The sequence below is a fragment of the Terrapene carolina genome, unplaced genomic scaffold (assembly GCF_002925995.2).
Source record: "Terrapene carolina triunguis isolate 2854851 unplaced genomic scaffold, T_m_triunguis-2.0 Scaffold88, whole genome shotgun sequence".
NCBI lineage: Eukaryota > Metazoa > Chordata > Testudines > Emydidae > Terrapene > Terrapene triunguis.
This window is the reverse complement of record NW_020664439.1, coordinates 23,024,815-23,045,893: the sequence shown is the minus strand read 5'-3', so window position 1 is coordinate 23,045,893 and position 21,079 is coordinate 23,024,815. Positions and strand designations below refer to the sequence as shown.

The following is a 21,079-nucleotide window of genomic DNA, read 5'->3' as shown; positions in this document are numbered from 1 at the left end:
GACAGCAGCTGCTGGCTGGCTGGCTCTTTCCAGTCATTCCTGTCTCCGCAGCTGCTCTGCTGGAGAGACACACCCAGCAGTGAAGGAATACAGAGTTCTAGGAGGTTTCTAGTTAGAGTGTTGTTTTTTTCCCTTCCCCTTCATTTTAGTAGGTGAAGGCTAGCCTTTGAAAAAGTAACAATTCTCTTTCCCTCAGCAATTGAGTGGGGAGCTGAGCAGTGGATGTTTAAGAAGGGTTCTTTGTTTCATAAAGCAGAATGTGACTCAGCTTTCATTTGAATCTTGCCTTGCCTTGTCATTTCAGAAGCATTTCAATTTTCCCAATTTCTTTCCCACTGATTATTTTTGTCAGTCTTGCGAGAAAAAAATGGCAAACCAGCCTTTCTAAAATCCGTTGGAGATGGAAGTTATTAGAGGAGCTGTCAGTGGGAAAGGTCTGAAAGGCTCACACAGAGAAAGTGCCCTGTTTCCACTCTCTCTTTATGAGCTGAATGGTTGTGTAAGTGTTGAACTTAAGAAACTTTTCACCTTGTCATGATGTGCAGGGGAAACCAAGCCAAGGTCATGTTTCCCATAGGGTTCATCCCAGATGTCACTTTCATGGGTGCAGAGGCCCCGGCAGAATTCTGCAATTCTAATTCAGAAAAGGGAAGGTATGGGAAGCCTGAACAAGGGAGAAGCAGCATGGGAGAGTTCCAGATGCAGATCCACCAGCATTTTGTCCTTGTGGGGTGGGAGCTCACTGGCTGCTGGGCTCCTAGCGTCCTGGGGCTGCAGCAACAGTCCGAAGGGTATATCCAGTGCACAGCCTGGCCATTAGCCCTATGTATTGAAAGCACACGCAGTGTCTAAATGCTCGATTTTCTACCATAAGTGAGAGGATCAGCAGGAGAGGAATGATAATGATTAGCAAAATAAAACCAGTCTCTCTTCCCATTCTGAAAGGGCAGTTTGGAACCTGAGCATGTGCAGTGAGATATTTCTCAGGGAGGGTTGCAGGAGATGTGATAGTGGATCTCTAGAATCCTTTGGCATACAGTTGAAAAGAGGTTTACATCAGAACTATGTACAAATACAATGAATAATTCAATATGCTGCACCCCTTTGAAGCCTCTAAAGATTTTGGCAGCTTTAGAAAATACCCACCGAAGAAGCAGGTATTTTGACAATGTTGTAATCTCAGGATATTGCATTTATTTTTCTTTTTGTTTCCACTGATTCCCCATCCCCTTCCCTCTTTGACAACATCCACTGCAACACCAGGCCGATTATTATGGGCATTCACTCCCCTTTGAAGTGAATGCCAAAGGCTGCGGAATTGTCTTTTTGCTGTCTAGAAAGCTGGAGTCCTACAGCATGTGTCTCCAAACCTGTCATCCACATGGCATTGGAACAGCAGCAGCACACTGCCAGGCACTTCAGTTATAAGGAGCCTAATACTGCGTTGCTGGGCTAGATAGTAACTAGTCCTGCAGTGCTGTGCAAAAGGAAGGAGGGAGCATCAGGAGCCTTTTTCCTTGTGCCCCTGTGCATTGTTCAGGCAGTCATGGTCTTTGTTGCAGTGTCAGCCAAGAAACAAGAGGGCATATCATTGACAGCAATGCTTATAAAGGGGCCCCACACCGCATCCCCTGCACCAGAAAGCAGAGCTGGACCAGAGCAGGGAACGAGTGATGATGATAATGAGGCTAGTCACCTCGATTTCAAGGACAACGTCGACAATCACAGTTTGTACTAATGGGACATTGCGTGACTCCATAGAACAATTCAGGAAGAACAATGTTTACCGCACTGGCCAAAGAGCCATTTGCCTAGTTGTGTTGATTGAGCTGCACATTGTTTTCATGCCAGACGCTGTGTTTCCAGCAGCTCAGTGTGATTCTTCTCAAAAGTGTGGACACCCACCCTTAAGACATGGTGTCCTGCAATAAGATCCATCACCAGTTGCTCAATGGTCAAGTCAGAAATGTTGGTTTTGTGCAGATTTTGTGTCAGAGTGCCTTTGAAACGTTTAATATGCCCTCAATGATTATAATGCTGGCGCTTAATTTTTAAGACTTGTTTTTATAGCTGTGATGCCATTTGAAGAGCTATGAATGGCTTCTTATAGCATCACAGCTAAGAATAGACCAAAAGGGCTATGAGCAAGGACACATTGTTGCTTAACACCATTTGTGATTGGAAATGGGTCTGTTAGGTCAGTGGTTTTCAAACTGTGGGTCACGACCCAGTACTGGGTCGCGGAATGTAAGGCACTGGGTCACGGCAGCTCTGGTCAGCACCACCGACTGGCTGTTAAAGACCTGTCAGTGGTGCTGCCTGGCTAAAGCAGGCTAGTCCCTACCTGTTCTGACACTGCGCTGCACCCCAGAAGCAGCCAGGAGCAGGCCCAGCTCCTAGGCGGGGGCACCACGGGGCTCTGTGCGCTGCCCCCGCCTCGAGCACCAGCTCCACACTCCCATTGGCCGGTTCCGAGTTGGGGGAGCGGTGCTTGTGGGCAAGAGCCGCACCGAGCTGCTTCCAAGCCTCCGCCTAGGAGCCGGATCTGCTGCTGGCCGCTTCCAAGGCACAGCACGGTTCACAGTGCCAGGACAGGCAGGAGGCCTACTTTAGTACCCCCGCTGTGCCGCTGACCGGGAGATGCCCAAGATTAGCCCGCGCCCCAACCCCATGCCCCAATTTCCTGCCCCAGCCCTGAGCCCCCCCAAACCCAGAGCCCCTTCCTGCACCTCAAACCCCTCATCCCTGGCCCCAGCCCAGAGCCTGCATCCCCAGCCCAGATCCCCGACCCCTTCCTGCACTCCAACCCCCTGCCCCAGCCCAGAGCCCCCTCCCACAGCCGAAACCCCTCATTCCTGGCCCCACCCCAGAACCTGCACCCCCAGCCCAGAGCCCTGACCCCCCCCCACACCCCAACCCTCTGCCCCAGCCCTGAGCCCCTCCCACACCCCAAACCCCTCATCCCCAGCTATGTTGGGTCACGGGCATCAACAATTTTCTTCAACTGGGTCACCAGAAAAAAGTTTGAAAACCACTGTTCTAGATGGCAGTAGTTGTAAAGAAGAAAATTCACACACCAGCAGGGCATATGGAAGGAGAGCTCTCGTGGCTGGTAGAAAGAGAAGAAATTTTTGAGAAGTCACACTTTCTTAAACCGTATTTGTAATTTTTTGGTACACTGCAAACACACCCACAAACCTTCTAATATAAATTTCAGTTAATGTGGGGTTACTTTGGTTTAACTTCTGTAACTCTCTCCCTGTAGCTATGATTATGGTAATTTCATTTTTGGGAGAAGATAAGAGTACACTTAACAAAATAACATCAAGCGTTTAACAGCTATGGTACCTCATGTTCATCAGGCTGTTTAGTTTGTGGGCAATATGATAAGTGGTCAGCTATTTCAGAAAATTTTTCTCAAAACATTCCTCCCACAAATAAGAATTTTTTGACAAAATGGTCATTCTTTCCAGAGCACTGGACTCACTGCTCCTGCACAAACTACTGAGAGTCTCGCAACGTGTACTTGGAATTTAATACTGTCTGGTGTTTTCTGTGCTGCAGCTGAACTGGTATAATCACTTAGCCAGGGAATTCAGATACTGAGCTCTCTGGAAAATGTGGTGCCAACTACTGATTGGTCCAACTAGGAGAGATTCATGCCCAAATTAATTGACTATGTAGCCAGATATAGTATCTGGATTCAGACTGTTCTACTTCAGAGTGATAGCATAGTCAGCAATCTATTTGAGGATTGCTTACTCCACTCCAAGATTTAGACAGGCCTTGAGTATCAAGGACGTCTTTGAGCTACAAAGCAAGGGAGCTACAGTAGTGGTTTTCAAACTTTTAATGGACCGGTCGGCGGTGCTCACCAGTCGCTGCGACCCAGTGCCTTACATTCCGCAACCCCAGTACTGGGTCGCGACCTGCAGTTTGAAAACCACGGATCTAGAAAAGCCTTCCTATAACTTTCTGTATGGAGACAGTACTAGGGCTTGTCTGTATGAGAAAGTTGCATCAGTGTAACTTGAATCAGCGTTTAAACTGAGATAGTTGAACCAGTGCAAAAGGCAGTGTGGACAATCTTATCTTCATAGAAAAGTAATTTATTTCAATTAAGTCTTCAGAACAGATTTAACTAAATTGAAATAAGCCACTCTTCTACAGATAGTATTCACACAGCCTTTTGCACCAGTTTAACTATATCTGTTTACATTTACACCATAGGTTATCCTTTTATTTTATTTTATTTATTTAGTTAGTTAGTTATTAATGAGATGGATCAGGGAGAGTAGCAGACAGCAATATATACCATATACTGTCTGGTCTCTTCAATACAGTTTAGTTCTCTAAAGTATTTTGCATCACAGTTCTCATGAAAGATCAAAGGCTGGATTCAAAGGCGGGAGCCTTGCTCTTCCTCACTCTCCTTTCGCCTCTGCACAAGTTGCCCAGCATTCCACTGGGGAGTGCAGCCCCTGCTTCCTTCTAGCTGCTGTCCCAAAGGGGGCAGTGTTAGGCTGGGAACATCACCCACCACCCTTTCTGTACCACTTACAGAGGTGGCTGAGCAAAGAGCAAGGAGCACATTAACCCCTCTCATGGGCCAGTGCTGCTACTGCTCTGGCATGTGCATTCTGGGAACCATGGCAGGAACAGGCCTGAGCCAGATAGAATTTCTCCTTGGGAGTCAAACTTGCAGTGCAGCGTCTCTGTACCTGCGAGTGCCAAGGGCAGAATTGGTCCTGTCGCTGTATGATGTTTTTGACCGGTTGGGGATATGTCTGTGTCAAATTGTGAAATCCATTTTGTTTTGTGAATCCCAGTTTGTTTCAGGGACTCATATTTTGTATTGCAACTTCCTTTGTGGATTAGAGTATCCATTTTATAGCAGGAGCTTGACACCTGTGGAAAGACTATGTCTGAGAAACTATGACAGAGCAATAAAGGGCCATCAAAGCTGAATAACTTTTTTCTACTAGTAGGGCCATTGACTTTTAATTAATCTCTATACAGAAGCCAACCGTGGGTGAGGGAGTGGACCCCAAAAATCTCCCATCTGAAGCACATGAGCAAAAAGGGGACAGAGACTGTTTTAAAAGAAGGATGCTTCACTATGCAAAGGGCCAGACCACGAGCACAGGGAAGAAGACCAGGATAATGAAGGCAGGGAAGGGTTGCCTAGCCTAAGGATGTTGCTCAAACCCAGGACAAACAGGAGGAGTGAGATCAGACATGGGGGAGAGGGCAGATCAGGCTGTGTTCAGGATTTAGTTATTTTTCCCAAGATCTGTAACTCTATAGTGTGCTCTGTTAAGAGTAAACCGTAATGTTAAAAACATTCCTTTGTTAAACCTGTGTTCCTTGCTTTCCAGCCACTTGTCTTGGATTTAACTAGAAACCGGAGCTCCCACAGCCAGGTGGACTCTGGGGAATCTTGTCTAAGCAACTGAGGTCTTGGGATGGGTGGGCTGAGGCCCTGGTTCCGAGATTTAAGAAGGCCCAACTGCAAGGAGCCCATTGCCCAAGAAGGATATCATACACATGGTCTACACCCAAGAGCATGCCTGTGAGACCCAGAGCTACGAACAGTAGCCAGCCTCTGCCCAGAACCAACAGGGTTATTATAACCATGGGGGATTCATCAGATGGGTTCACTAACAGACTCATCTATCCAGAGAGGAGAACTGGGCTAGACTGTAATAGTATGGTATAGCAAACCAGTGTTGAACAGACCATAGGCTGTGGAGCCAGTGGGGGTACCCAGGCCATGACCCAACCACTTTTTGGCCAAGCCAAACCTGACTGGCGTGGCAACCCCAGGCACCAGGTCGCAATGCTACTCACTCAAATTTGGCCTGTCAGCCCCTTATGCCAGGGTTTATATGCCCTTCCCTGAACCCCGTTGCATACCACCAGAACCTTTAATTTGTGCACCCCCTGCCTCCAAACTATCAACAGTTAGGCATTGTCTCTGATGGAGGGGCAGCCAAGCCAAACCTGAGTGGCTCTGTGACCCCATGCATCAAGTCTCCACACCACTTGCTCAGATTTGGAGTAGGTAGATACAGGGACTAATAGGATGGGTTATGCTGCTGGTGGGCGGGGTACCTGAGAGGTGGAAGAGGAGGGTCAGGTTGGGAGGGAATCTGTGCCCCCTCCCCCCGCACACACTTTAAATGGTACTCCGCGGCCCCTGGAACAGACTACAATGGTGTTGGGAGTTGGCTTATCTTCATGAGAGAGAACTGCATTAGTAGCACAGCTGTCATTACTAACTTTAAATGAATAACCTGACACTTCATCTGGTTCATGATGAGTTTACTTGGCTTACATCTGCAACCCCTCTCTCCTCAGCCTTTGGAGCAACAGCCATTTATATAGGTGCCTCAAGCTCAAATTAGACTGCTGCTTGCCTTTTATTTTGACCCTTTTGCGTTTCCTTAACAAGCAGCTGATCTCTTGTGTGGCCATGTTGCATAACCTTGGAGACTGCAACACTGGAAAGCTACCAAAGGAATCAGGGTCTTGAAGGATGAGGTGGAGGTTGTTTGGTGTCTTTGAAAAGAGGGAGGCAGTTCCAATCATACAGGGCTTCATGGAAGAAGGCAGAAAGTGGGAAAAGAAGGCACCTCAGTATTCCTGGGATAGGTTAATTAGAAAGTCTTCCATAGAGAGAGAAGGTATCCATTTAACTTAAAACAGAGTCTATGGAAGTGTACAGATTCTTCAAAATCTTATTTGACTCCTTCCCCCCACTTCCCTCCTGCCCATCATTTTGATTTAACATAACACTTTCCCAATGACTTGGTAGACCAGTGGAGTGAAGACATCTTCCTGAGTAATGGAATTCACTAGCTACTTTGAATTAACTATATCTTTGACAGTGTTTGAGAACAATTATGGAAAATTACTTGGAGAGAGCTTTCAGCTGCCAGTATGTCATTACCTGCTGTAGAAACACAGGAGACTGGAATAGCATACCCGCTAGGCATCTGACCGTTTTAATCAAAAGAGTTGCAAAACTCCCTTGCTGTGCATCCACCTACTGACTGTAAACAAACAGTTCAGAAATGGCCTTTCTCCTCTACCAGCGTGTGACCTGGATAACTCTTACCTCAGTAGATTTTCTTTGGCTGGGCTGTGATGCAGATTCCCCGTGATAATTGGTAGATACTCACAGTCATTGCTGGTTCATCACTAATATCACCTTTTCCAGTAAAGTACATTTTATAGACCAATCTCTTTCTACATTCGTTTTTCTCTATTTCTAGTCAGATTCAAGGACTTCTGCTATTATAAGTGGCACCGGAACTTGTTAAAATGTTGGTTTTATGTAGTGTGGTCCCTTGTGAATACAGGCTGCTGCATACAGGAAGGTTTCCCAGTCACCTTTGCACAGACAGGATTATTCAGTCTGATATTCCTTACAGTTCCAATGAACTTATTTTGCATTCTGGAAATTGCAAAACTGGCATGACATCCAGCAGGAACAAAATTTAGGTAATGAAGGTGACCAAATTAAAAAATGTCACTTCGTAAATCTTCACTATTTTTGGTGATGCACACAATGAGGTCCCAATCTTGTTCTCATTGCCGCCAGTGACAAAATTCCCAGTGGCAGCAGGAGCAGGCACAAAGTTTGTGTTTTGTCCTGTGTGTTTTACCTGAGAAATAGATATCAAAAGTTGTTTGGTTTTTGTTCTGCTTGGCAGGGACTGAATAAGTTACATGCAAGTCATGTCCTATGCTTTTCATCCATTGCCTTCTGCCCTTCCTTTAATTGGGGGAACACCTCAGGAGCAGTGACACAAGCCCGAGCCAGTAAAAAGATGCCATCCATTCTGAATAGGACTTGGTTCCAAATACCCGGGAGAGAAGTATATTAATATTTACAGTTATTTGGCCTCAGACACAGTTCTACTCTAGAGTATTGGCTAAACTTACTTTAAAATTATTTTACATCCTTGCAAACAGAATAAATAGTTCCCATATTGAGTCAGTATTTTCTGCCCCTTGCCAAAATCTTATCATTAATAATGTATGAAGGCCCCAGTTATGACTGGAAAACATATTGCCCAAATTGCTAAAATATGGCCTTGAATGGCTTAAAGATTGCATTGTAGCAAAACAGATCCTAGCAAACCTTCTCCTGCATCTTTTTTTGTTCTTCTTTCCTCCCTCTGCCCCGTTATTCTCCCAGCTTGATTTTTTTTTTTTGTTGGTCTTTATAGTTTATGCTTTAAAAAAATCCTTTTCAATAAGCTTTGGTGCAGTAGTAGAAATTTGGCAGTGTTCTAGGATTCAGATGTAATAGTGTCACATATGTCACTCGTGAGAGTGAACTTAGGTTCTATCTGCTGTCATCCACCTGATTTGAATTGTAAGTGGGAAGGCTGCCCAGCAGGCTTTATAATAATTTTAGCGTGGCAAACAAGATGACATGGTGTTACAAAAAGGCCCCGAGTCTGTTTACTCTTCGCATACTCAACTCGTATCTTGACAATTAAATGAAACATAATACTAAGCGTCTGTCCTAAAATATGGTGTTAAGGTAAAAGTTACTCACTTACAAGTGAAGAGTCCAGATTGGCCAGTATCACTTGAAGAGTAAGCTACAGGTACAATAAAACACGTGGCACCAAATTCTGCCCTCAGGTATTCATACTTGTTCAACTCACCTGGATGTTAAAGGGAGTTGCATGTGTGAGGAAAGAATTTGGCCTTAAGTAAAGAGAAAATTTGGCTTCAAGTAAAGAGTAATTTACAGTACAATCAAGTGAGATTAGAGGTCTGAGCAAACAGCAATAAACTTCATTAACCACCATTTAAAACACCAAAAGGTCCTCATTGCAATCCAGACTGACTCTGCTTTCCTCAAACACCAGTAAAGGGTTGTTAGTTGTCCTAGGGCAGACGTGGGCAAACTATGGCCTATGGGCCACATCCAGCCCCCGGGACTCTCCTGCCCAGCCCCTGAGCTCCTGGCTGGGGAGCCTAGTCCCCGGTCCCTCCCCCGCTGTCCTCCCTCCCCCGCAGCCACGCCGGCCGCGCTGTGGCCTGCCGTTCCTGCTGGGCAGCGTGGAAAGTGCAGCTGGCTCTGGCCGGGTGTCACGGCTGCGAGCTCCTGCTGCTGGTAAGGGGGCGGGGAGTTGGGTAAGGGGGGTTGGGTAAGGGGGCGAGGGGTCCTAGGGGGCAGTCGGAGGAGAGGGCGGTTGGATGGGGTGGAGGTTCTGGGGTGGTGGTCAGGGGATGGGGAACAGGGAGGGTTGGGAATGGGAGTCCCAGGGGGCCTGTCAGGGGGCGGGGATGTGAATAGGAGTCGGGAGGGCAGTCAGGGGACAGGGAGCAGGGGGGGTTGGATAAGGGGGTGGGATCCCGGGGGGCAGTTAGGGGCAGGGGGTCCCAGGAGGGGGTGGTCAGGGGATGAGGAGCAGAGGGCAGTTGGATAGGGGGTGGGAGTCCTGGGGGGACTGTCAGGGGGCGGGGGAGTGAATAGGGGACAGGGAGCAGGGAGGGTTGGATGGGTTGGGGGTTCTGAGGGGGGCAGTCAGGGGGCAGGAAGTGGGAGGGGGCGGATAGGGGGCAGGGGCCAGGCTGTTTGGGGAGGCACAGCCTTCACTACCCGGCCCTCCATACAGTTGCACAACCCCGATGTGGCCCACGGGGCAAAAAGTTTTCCCACCCCTGTCCTAGGGCAAAGAAACTCTGAATATTCTGTTACATCATGTTTATGGTATTAGTTGAGACAATCTTAATTTTAGCTTTTCATAAAGTCTTCTTTACTAATCTAATTTCAAAACTAGTGGGAATAGTTACAGTCATAATAAAGGAGTTAAATATTTTCTTATTAAAGTGGCTGAAATTGGTTGAATAGAGAAAGATTTTCTACTAGGGTTTGTAGAAACTTCTCCTTTAATTCATTTTTTTAAAAAATTAGTAATTGAGGTGAATAACTGATATGACTTTATTGATTCTTACACCTCTGAATGGGAGACGTATTCCTTTGGGCCATCCCTAGGGAATAATACACCCTATGTAATCATCCATTTTGCCATTAGATGTCACTGTTGTTCCACAGAAATACAGTCACAAGGGTGTTTCTCTGGATTTGTCTCTTAAAAAGAGCGTTTAGAGCAGGGGTCGGCAACCTTTCAGAAGTGCTGTGCCGAGTCTTCATTTATTCATTCTAATTTAAGGTTTCGCGTGCCAGTAATACATTTTAACGTTTTTAGAAGGTCTCTTTCTATAAGACTATAATATATAACTAAACTATTGTTGTATGTAAAGTAAATAAGGTTTTTAAAAATGTTTAAGAAACTTCATTTAAAATTACATTAAAATGCGGAGCCCCTGGAGCGGTGGGCCAGGACCCAGGCAGTGTGAGTGCCACTGAAAATCAGCTTGTGTGCCGCCTTTGGCACGCGTGCCATAGGTTGCCTACCCCTGGTTTAGAGAAACAAGTTTCAAATGTTTGCTTCAGCTCTAATTACTGATTTATCATCTTCTGTACAATGTACATGAAACAGATCATTAACAACATAAGCAGTTCACCCTAAAGATTGTTGGATCAAATTCCTGATTCCTGGATAATGTTTTAGCTACTCTGTTACTTATCCAGATGGCGCTGTTATAAGATCTAATAAATTAGTCTGTCTAGTAGTTGACAGTGTATTTTTAGCCCCTGACTCTGGTCTCTTTTATACCAATATAAATCAGGAATAATTCCATTAAATCAATGGAATTACACTGCTATAAAACAAATGTGAGATCAGAATCAGGTTCTTAAAAAGTTTTATAATTGCCACTTTGAGTCATGCCTTAATTCTTTCAAAGGGCTTGGCTTCAATACAGAGTTAACTCGAGTTATAAGTTGGGCATGGCTCCTCACTCACATCCTGCCAACATGCAAACTCCCTTAACTTGAATGTGGTGCTGCTTTTAACTCGAGTTGATTGTCTCATTGGGGAGTACATAGGCTACAGTTCAAGTTTGTATAACTTGTCAGCTGCTAGCACAGTCACTCTGTGGTGCTAATGCAATCGCTGTGCAGTAATTCAGTTGCTGTGGGCAGCTCTGTGTTATTTTGCAGCATGAGTGCTCACCTGATATAGGCCAACTCCAGTGTAGTTAACTCTGCAGTGAAGACCTAGTCATGGTCTGTAGCAGGGATATGCGTGCCAAAGGTGGCACACGAGCTGATTTTCAGTGGCACTCACGCTACCCGGGTCCTGGCCACCGGTCCGGGGGGCTCTGCATTTTAATTTAATTTTAAATGAAGCTTCTTAAACATTTTAAAAACCTTATTTACTTTACATACAACAATAGTTTAGTTATATATTATAGACTTATAGAAAGAGACCTTCTAAAAACGTTAAAATGTATTACTGGCACATGAAACCTTAAATTAGAGTGAATAAATGAAGATTCGGCACACCCCTTCTGAAAGGTTGCTGACCCCTGGTCTGTAGCTTTGGAGAACATCTGCCCCTGTAGCCAGTATGTGACTTCTTAAACCAGCAATCATAATTATAGTGTTTGGAATCAAGTTCCCAAGTAAAAACAATTGAATTGTAGACTCACTTCTTATTAGAATAGGTATTTCAGATGTAAAGGCACTTTGCTGCCATGTCTCTGAGATGTTTGAGTAACTTTACCTTTTTTCTTACTCTCTTATTTATTAATTTTTATTTAGGAAGCTGCACTATGCAGACAACTTCCCATGGAATCAGAGAATATGGCCCCAGTTCAGACTGCTGTGAACACACCTGCCATGACACAAGACATGAGGACTATTACAAATAATGGATCGGATCCTTTCCTGAACAGGCAAGTTAATGTCCTCTTCATCAACTGTTTGGTTCTGTTGCTTTATCTGTGGCACAGATTGTTTTGCAGATGCATTTCCCTAGCAAACTCCTAAATTCTCAAAGTTTTATAAAGATTGGCAAAATTCTAGTGCAACTCTGAAAACTTAGCGGTGTCGTCTCAAGAAGGAACTGGCCACATCTTAACCATTCAGACATTTATTTTATGAAAATTATATGGACAGTAGTACTGTCCAGTGAGAGAGACCAGGTAAGATGAAAACTTTGTTTATGCTTCAGATGACAGAAGAGGACCTTAAAAAAAAAAGTATGTTGGAGACAGTATTACAGGTAGATTACATTATTTTAGACTGCAGAACTATTGGAATGCAATTTTTATATCTAGAGAAAGTTTTAGGTTTTTTTCCCTCCAAAATAAAAACTGGTTCTACAGCAACCACTAGATATTTGGCTCTAAACTTTAAAAAAATGGCCTCCAATTGTAGGCTGAGTTTCATGTTTACAGTTGCACCCATTTAAAAGCCTAACTACATTCACAAGTCATGTGTTTAAATCTCCAAATGGGTGCAGTTGCAGAAACAAAATTGTCTCTGCAGTACTGGAGGCCAGATTGAGGCCTGACTAAAAATATCAGGGCAATATTTACAAAATGGTATGGGGAAGACAGTGCCCAAATCCTATGCACTGCTCTGAAAATGCCTGCCTGAAAATGTTGCATAGGTTGGGCCTGGTTCTATGTTATTGTGTACTAGTGCAAATGACCACACATAGTGCCCATCTAACAACGTATTTAAGTCTAGTGTTTGGACTATTGTTCTCCTTTTCTCAACCACCACCCTCAGGGATTATTTCTAAGAATATCTTTACTGAGGCTTCTTCATGTTTCAATTCATAGTGGGCCATACCATTCCAGGGAACAGAGCACAGACAGTGGCCTAGGCTTAGGATGCTACAGTATACCAACAACACCTGAAGATTTCCTCAGCAATGTAGATGAGATGGACACAGGTAGGAACAAGGAATATACTTATTTTGCTTAAAATTTCATAAATTGTGTTTTATAACCAAATTTCTAATTGTGTGAAATGAGTAATAATCTCTCATCCTTCCACATATAGGAATAGACAGGCCATGGGGCCCCCTCCTGCAGGGTGCTCAGTGCCTTTGGTCACATTTATGCCAGCATTTGTTAAAGGTGCTCAGCGCTTCACAGGATGGGGCCTATGAAGAGTATTGTCTCTACTGGAACCCTTAAGTTATAATGCATGAAAGCCTCCTCCTATTGAAATTAGGGATGTAAAAGATTAACCAGTTAACTGGTTAACTGATAAGCATCAGTCTTATCGGTTTTGGTTAACGGTTAATGGTAAAACTCCACTGCCAGCCAGAGCCCAGGACTCCGCTGCCGCCCTGGGGATGGCAGCCGGGAGGGATCCCAGGTGCGCAGCCGGCAGCAGAGTCCCAGGCGTGGGGCTGGCAGCCGGGACCTGGGCGTGGGGGCCGGCAGTGTGGCCCCCGTGTAAAACGTGGGTGTGCTGCAGCACCCCCCGCACCACTAGTTCCCCGGTTAAATGTCTAACCTTGTAACCGATAAAATTTTTATCAGTTACACGGTTACTTTTTTTAACTGCTATTTACATCTCTAATTGAAATAAATAGACCTTCTGCAGCTGACTTCACTGGGGCCTTGATTTCGCCCAGTACTAATAAATACGGTTAAGATTTTTTCACGGATATTTTTAGTAAAAGTCATGGGCAATAAAGAAAAATTCACAGAAGCCCGTGACCTGTCCCTGACTTTTACTAAAAATATCCATCACAAAATGGGGAGCTGCTGGGCAGCTGCAGGGGCCTGGCTGGGCGCTCCAGGGGCCCCCACCACCCATGGCGGCTCAGAGCTCCAGGGTATCCCCCCTCCGCAGCTCTGAGCTGTGGGGTCCCCCGCTACCAGAGGCCGGCAGCTGTGGGATCCCCCCTTGACCATGGCCACTGGGAGCCCTCCGGCACCCCCAGCCTGAGGAGCTCTCAGTTGCCTGTGGTGTCTGGGAGCTGCGGGGTCCCCCACCACCTACGACAGCTGGTAGCTGCGGGGTACTCCCGCTGCCTTCGGTGGCAGCGCTACCCTGTGGCTCCTGGCCACCCCGGGCAGCAGCGGTACACTGCAGCTCCCAGCCGCCTGCGGGATAAAGTCACAGAGTTTTGGAAGGATTCCGTGACTTCCACGACCTCTGTGATAAAATCATAGCCTAACTAATAAAAAGATGCTTTAGGATATAGTCGGAGCATGCACTACCAATTGAGAGCCCAGTCCTGCATTCCTTGCCCTCCCAATACTCTGAGGTATGCAAGGAATGATGAATTGGATGCTAAGGGTGAGAGTTTAAAATTGTCAACCAGATCTCCTAGGTGGCTTTGAAAGACCTCAATCTAAATATATGTAGGACTGTTGAAAAGTTAATATAACATAGTACAGTACTGCACTTCTACAGTACTTAGCACAATGGGCCCTAATCCATGATTGAGGCCTGTGAGTGCTATCACAATATAAATAACTTCCAGCAAGCATATACCACTCAACTGCTTGCAGTGGAATCTGATATAGTAAAACTCTATTTATAGTAGGGTGACCAGACAGCAAGTGTGAAAAGTCAGGACGGGGATGGGGGGTAATAGGAGCCTATATAAGAAAAAGACCCAAAAATCGGGACTGTCCCTATAAAATAGGGACATCTGGTCACCCTAATTTATAGTGAAGAATAAAACCTGCTTATTGTTTCCCTGGTCATGCAAATGAAAAATTGTAGTTGTTGTTAGAGTGAACTCTGCTTATAGTTTTTCTGTTAACAGTATTAGTGACTTCAGGATTCCACTTTATTACTGGTATGGTTAGCTGGAGGGCTGTTATTCATATATGGGTGAGATTCACAATGCGGGCCCTAATATTCTGACTCCAGATACAAACAGCACCCAATTCAAGCTCCCAGATTGGCATCTTTGTGGGGCAGCTGGCCCCCTTCTCAGCTTTCTTGATCTACGTCAATCACTGATTTCAGTGGGAATTTGGAGCATGCAAGGAATGTGTAGGGTCAAGTTCTTCAGTGGCAACTTGAAAAAGGGAGCACAATAAGGGGCCCTGTTTTTCATCTGTCAGTATGGAGAGTTGTGTGTGAAATCCCCCTGACAGAAAATGGAAGATATAGCCCAAAAGTGAGCCAGTGAGTTTTGGAAGGATTTCCTATGTATCTGGCCCAGATTTGATTTGCGGGGATATAGGACCAGATTCTTCCTTTACTCATTTGGCCTGATACTTGACACCACTAAGTCAGTGGAATTCTTCAGGGAATAAAGTACTACCCCACATGAGTAAGCACGGCAGAATCTAATCCTAGGTGAATTGGTTTTAGCTCTTCCACATCTCTGCTTTGTCTAGTTCTGTGGGAATTCATTGCGTCATGAGAACAGTCTCCTAAGAAGAACAATTGCATTGGGATTTCCTTTCCAAACATGTGTCCAGTTCATTTAGATATTGATTTTTTTAGTATTACTATCTTCACATTGTTTAAAAGATGAAAGTAAATGTTTAGTAAACACATCAGTTCTTTCCAGCTACTGAAATAAGTGAGTGAAGTCAATGGGACTCAAGACTCCCTTTGGAATCAGTGGGAGTTCTGGGTGTGCAGTGAGTACACAGTCATGCCCTTAATTATTTTACTGTTCATTATTGTTAATTGAGCCCAAAAAATAGAGTAATAACATTGCAAAGGAAAGTTCCTGTAAAACAGTCATTAGCCTTAGTTTGAACTATGGGCTATGGATGAAATTCACTCCTGTGCAGAGAGCCAGAGCACAGTGCTCAAGTGGGGTTTGACTCCCTTAGCCCTCTGCACAGGGATGAATTTCACTGTACTGCTTAAGTGAGGGGACAGAGGCTGCTTATTCAAATACTGTTCAAAAGAACTTTTTTGTTCTTTTGAAGCACAACAAAAGAGAAATCCTTCTCTGGATATGCTTTTCTGTAAGCAAAGGAGACTTGACGGTAGTGTTTATAGAAGATACTTGTAATGCGGTGATTGTGGGAGGCAGGGGGGGGGGAAGGGGGAAGTGTGCCTACGATTTTCAGCGTGTGCATTGTTTTAGAATCATTTTTAGAAGGGAGCCAGCATCTCTACGATTCTTCTTTCTTTTACAGGCGAAACTGTGGCGCAGACTCCCATGAATGTAAGTTCGCAACAGACACGTTTCCCTGATTTCCTCGACTGTCTTCCAGGAACAAATGTAGACCTTGGGACTTTAGAGTCTGAAGACCTGATCCCTATCCTCAATGATGTGGAGTCCGTACTCAACAAGAGTGAGCCGTTCCTCACCTGGCTGTAATTAATAATCACTCAGTGCTGATTCAGCCCTTAATACAAGCCAACATATCCTTTCCCTCTTGAAATAGAGGTAGAGCATCTGAAAATCTTCAGATATACACTTGCTGCCTTAATGACTTGCTATATCACCTTTATGGTCAATTTAACCTGTGCCTGAATTTGATTGACAGTAATTTAAATATAAAATATATATTTCTTTCTGTTTTTCAAGAACTGCTTCTACACATCTGTAACCTGTGTTTCCTTTACAGATCATATAGAAGTTTCTTTTTGGGGGGATGGGAATCGCAGATGGGCAGAGTATGGGATAGAGATCTGTGTCCATGATTAAACTCATGGGCTCTCAGTTAAAATTACGACTCTTAATGAACCAAAAAAGCTGACCACACATAGGCAGCTTGGTTCAAAAAAACCTGCACAGAATCAGACCACAAGTGCAGTTTTATAATTATATTTATGACAATAGTACCAAATGCTTTTTTATCTATTTAACTTGAGCTTTGAGCTTTAAAATCATTGTATTATTAGTAAGATTATGCAGTATGGAATACAGAATAATTCTGGTTCCATAGCAACTATGATAATCCTTATTATACATTTGCAAAGGCACAAACCGTACTATTGCAGTTTATTTTCAGTATATTACTGTATAGCTTCCAGATAAATACTTCCAATTTGAAAGTAGCTGAGTGGTTCAGTAACAGTTTGACACTACAATAATATTGTAAAATAACCAGATTGGTACTAACTACCGCCTTAAAAAAATCATAAACATGTAATTTTAAAAAAATGCATCTTAGATTTTGATGTTTATTTTATTAAGCACTACAATTTTATAACTAAATACATGAACACATTTTTTTAAATAAATCTGTGGCAACTCTATTTTTGACAACTGCAAAAATATACTTAAAAATCAGGACAGAAAAGAGTGGCACAACTTGACAATACCATAAGCAGTTTAAAAAAAAAAAGAAAAAAAAGCCTTGTTCTTCTTGTTTTCAGTAGTAGTGTTTTTTAACTGACAATATCAATGAAACTGTACAGGTAACTGAATACTTGTAAACAGATGGTCACTTTATCAGATCAGTGATAACCAGGCAGGTGCTTGTATGTCTGGTAAAGTTGCTAAAATCCTAATCCTTGTTGCTTGCTAGAGTTGGTATACAAGACACATGGCATACTATCCTGTATATTCATATCTACTGTATATCCTATAAAAGTTTCTTTTTCAAATGTTTGGGGCTGAGAAAGCATCAAGGACACAAAGCATGCAAAGTTTCCCTGAAATGCAAATGAAGTCCTGAAATTCTTAAGTATTTTGAACTTATTATTATTTATAATCTATGAATTTAAGCTTTTTATTTTGAAAAAAAATGTATCTGTTTATGAAAGGCATTAATACAAGTCTCTGAGCTTGATCCAGTTTATGTGGGGAAAGCAAGAGATGTAGCACTCAATGTAAATGTCTGTTTGTCAGGTCTAATCCATAAGATTATATCTGTGCACCAGAATATTGGACACTAAAGAATTTTTTCTATCTTGTTGGGAAAGAGGCAGGTGAAAGGGTTAGAGATGAAGTGGCAGAAATATGGACTAGATTGGAAAGGTGAATGATTATGTAACAGAAAATAATAACCGTACCTGAGAGGGAAGGATGGCTGCAGATAGGGACACACATGTAAGAAGAACCAGCTGTGTTCACTTAAACAATACCATACCATGAACCCAATACAAGAAACTTCCTTGTGAGAGAAGAGCTGCTTGGTTGCATGTTACCACAGTGGCATGGAATCTGTCTTGTCTTTTAAGCAGGAGAGGGGAGAGACCTACCCAATGAAGTTCTATTATACAGAGAAGACTAGTTCTTTATATATATATTTTAATATAACACGGGATGAGGAGGCAGAGTTGCATCTGCACAGAATATCGCTGAATGGGCATTGTTTTATTTTTTTCCCCCCACTTATGTTAGAACTAAGCATTAAGATATTGGAAATTATCTTTCTGAACAAACAAGGGACCGAATGGGGCTGAACATTGTTACTGTATTATCATGAATCATGTTTCAGGTTATAAACTTAAATGAAAATCAGATGGTCCTACGGTTTTGTTCTTTTAGTTACACAAATGACTTTATATAGTCAGATAATTTGGGATTTATGATATCTGATTTTGACAGTAAAACTTTTAAAGCCAAATCCTCAGCTGCTGTATGATCAGTTAAGCTCCATTGAAGTCACTGGCTTAATAGTACAATTTACACCAGAGGATCTGAACCCTACCATGATTCAGTCAATCTTATAATTAAAGTTTAGAAAAATTAGTGTAAGCATTTACTAGTAAGTCAATGGTTTTAATTGTTTTTTTGTTTTGTTTTGTTTTGTTTTTTGTCATAAAAAACAAAGATCCACAGAGCAGAATTCTAAAGCTGGTGCCTGCTTCTCCACATGTATACTGGTGTAGGTCGGGAGGGTTGAGTGAAGAGAATAAGGCCCAGAAACATTACATTTTGTAATTGTTTTCATATTCCTGTGATCATAAAACAGCAGCAGAGTTGAATGGAAAGGTGCTATGTAAACCATTATTGCTACTGTAAAGCAACTGCCTGTAAGTTAGGTCAAACCTTTTTTTCATTCTGAATCAAATGATGGTGAAGATAAAGTAATTTTTTACACCACAACGTGTTCTTTTTTCTACAGAGAGTATGTGCTGGATCACATGCACAAACACTCTCCCCCACCCCCATACTATCCTGTTTGTTGTGAAGTCCTCCTTTCAAGGAGTTTTCTGACTTTAAAAACAGGCTGTGACAAAAGTATAAGTATTCAAAAAGCATATGTATTTGTAATTCTATTGAAACAATTAAATTTTTTACAATATTTCACTATTATTTCCATTTGTGAAATTACATTTATTTTACTGAATTCACACTGTCTACTTGTCTCAATACAGTAAATATGCTAGTGGGACAGTTGTACTGTTGACCATCACTGAGAGTGACATACATTAATGTTGGGGCTACGGAGTAATAGGATGTTAATTACAACTTGTATTCTGATAACACTATTAGAATGTAACTTTTGGGGGAGGGTGGGTTGACTATGAAAACAAATGCTGGGGTGTTTTGGGGGGCTGGGAGAGTTTAAAATGTCTTTTGAATATGGGGAAATGGGTGATGAAACAAACTGTTTCTTAATACACTGCATCCATGTATGTGCTAATACTTTAACTTTTTTATTTACTTTCTAATTTTATGTTATGATGTGTGAGCAGTTGTTTTTAATTTAGGTTATTTTGCATACAAAGGGTATGCATCAGAATCAATCAGATCAAACTATTGTACCCAGAGTTTGGTTCTGGTTTTTATTTCTTTGATCTTATACAAGAGAAAATAAATAAATGAATTAAAGCTTTTGGCTGCATTTTTGTTCCATACAATTTTTTTTTATTATTATTTCTCTGGAGGATTTTAGAACTTGCTGTGCATTGTGTAACTCCACTTGGAATAAAGTAAAGAAGCAGTTCTGTGGAAAGAGATTACCTTTGGCTTAAGTGGCCAACATTTAGCAAAAGAAACCTTAATATACAGAATTATGGTTCAGGTTATTAATAGCTATGAGTAGGTATTAGGTGATAGATATCCTGGTTACACCCACCCATGCCACATCCAACATGCATCCCAGAGGCACACTACTCATTTGTCCCCACACCACCTCCTAACTCACCACTATTAGTGCTTCACTACAATGTCACTCAATGAATTTCATTTCCAGAGAGGACCACCACCCTAAGGTCTATGTACCACTTAAGCCCTCACAATACAGTGTAAGTGGTGCATTGGCCTGGGGCTGCCCCTCTGCCCAGGACGTGAATTTCACATTAACAGAATATTTTTCATCATTTGCTGAAGACAAGTCAATGAGCTTGTATGCTCCAGGCCTACATTTGAAAATCTGGCCTTTATCTACCATGTGTTGTTAAGACGAATACTGAAATTGTTCTAAACACATGCTTGTGAACTTCGACTTCCCCGTGCTTCCAGGCCATATATCCTGCACTCTGATATGTGGGTGAAGTGCATAACATGGTGTATCTTGTAAAATCAGTTACTGCACTCATACAGCTGTGTTGTGGCGTATGTTGCTCTCATACGGTAGGGTCCATACCGGCAAGGCTGCCGACAGGGGGTGGGAGGCGGGGGGGAAGGGGCAGCAATGTTAAAGCACTGCAGTGGCAAAGGACCATTCTTAAAGTGCTGCCTTCATTAGCCATTAGTTAGAGCCAATATTTAAAGATAAAATGAAGCTGTACCTTCCAGTGATTACAGCTCAGCCTACCTAATGAACTTGAAGATCTGTAATGTAAGGGCTTATCAGTGAAGACAGAGGCAAAGTGCCAGGTCTGAATTCAGTGCTCATGAAAATGAAGCCCTTATAGCCTGCTTGGCTTTAATCCTATTATGAACAAGCAGTATACAAATTTTCCCAAATTACCCCTGTGCTAATGCATGATCTGCAAAACACTGCATTCTATTCCTGAGACTCTTGGTCAAAGACTACCAGTTTTGGAAAACGTGGGGGTTACTTTATGATGTGGTTAAACATTCACAACAGGAACTACGAGTCTACCCCATTTGTGAATGAAATCAGGATTTGCTCCCAGAGTGATTGGCTAATGCATTAACACATTGTGCCACCAACTATAACAGAAGTGCTGTTGGTGATTTGGACTAGTGATCTGAACACAGGCCTGTGAGCCAGGAGCTCCTGAGACTTAATCCAGATTCTCTCATTGGCAAATCACATAATGTTTTCCCTAATTAATAGCTGAGTAAACAATTTCTCTTCCTCTCTATCTCACCGGGGTGTTGTG

At 43.1% G+C, this 21,079-nt stretch overlaps 1 protein-coding gene across 1 annotated transcript in view; it reads left to right on the top strand.

The window, feature by feature from the left end:
• The window catches only part of WWTR1 (WW domain containing transcription regulator 1), a 121,747-nt gene extending 102,118 nt beyond the window's left edge, over window positions 1–19,629 (top strand). Inside the window, exons 4-6 of the mRNA XM_024208591.3 lie at window positions 11,699–11,832; window positions 12,727–12,839; window positions 16,021–19,629. Of these exons, the coding sequence (XP_024064359.1) occupies window positions 11,699–11,832; window positions 12,727–12,839; window positions 16,021–16,205 (432 nt within the window). The 3' untranslated portion in view covers window positions 16,206–19,629. The remainder of the gene's footprint in view (window positions 1–11,698; window positions 11,833–12,726; window positions 12,840–16,020) is intronic.
• The last annotated feature ends 1,450 nt before the right edge of the window (window positions 19,630–21,079 follow it).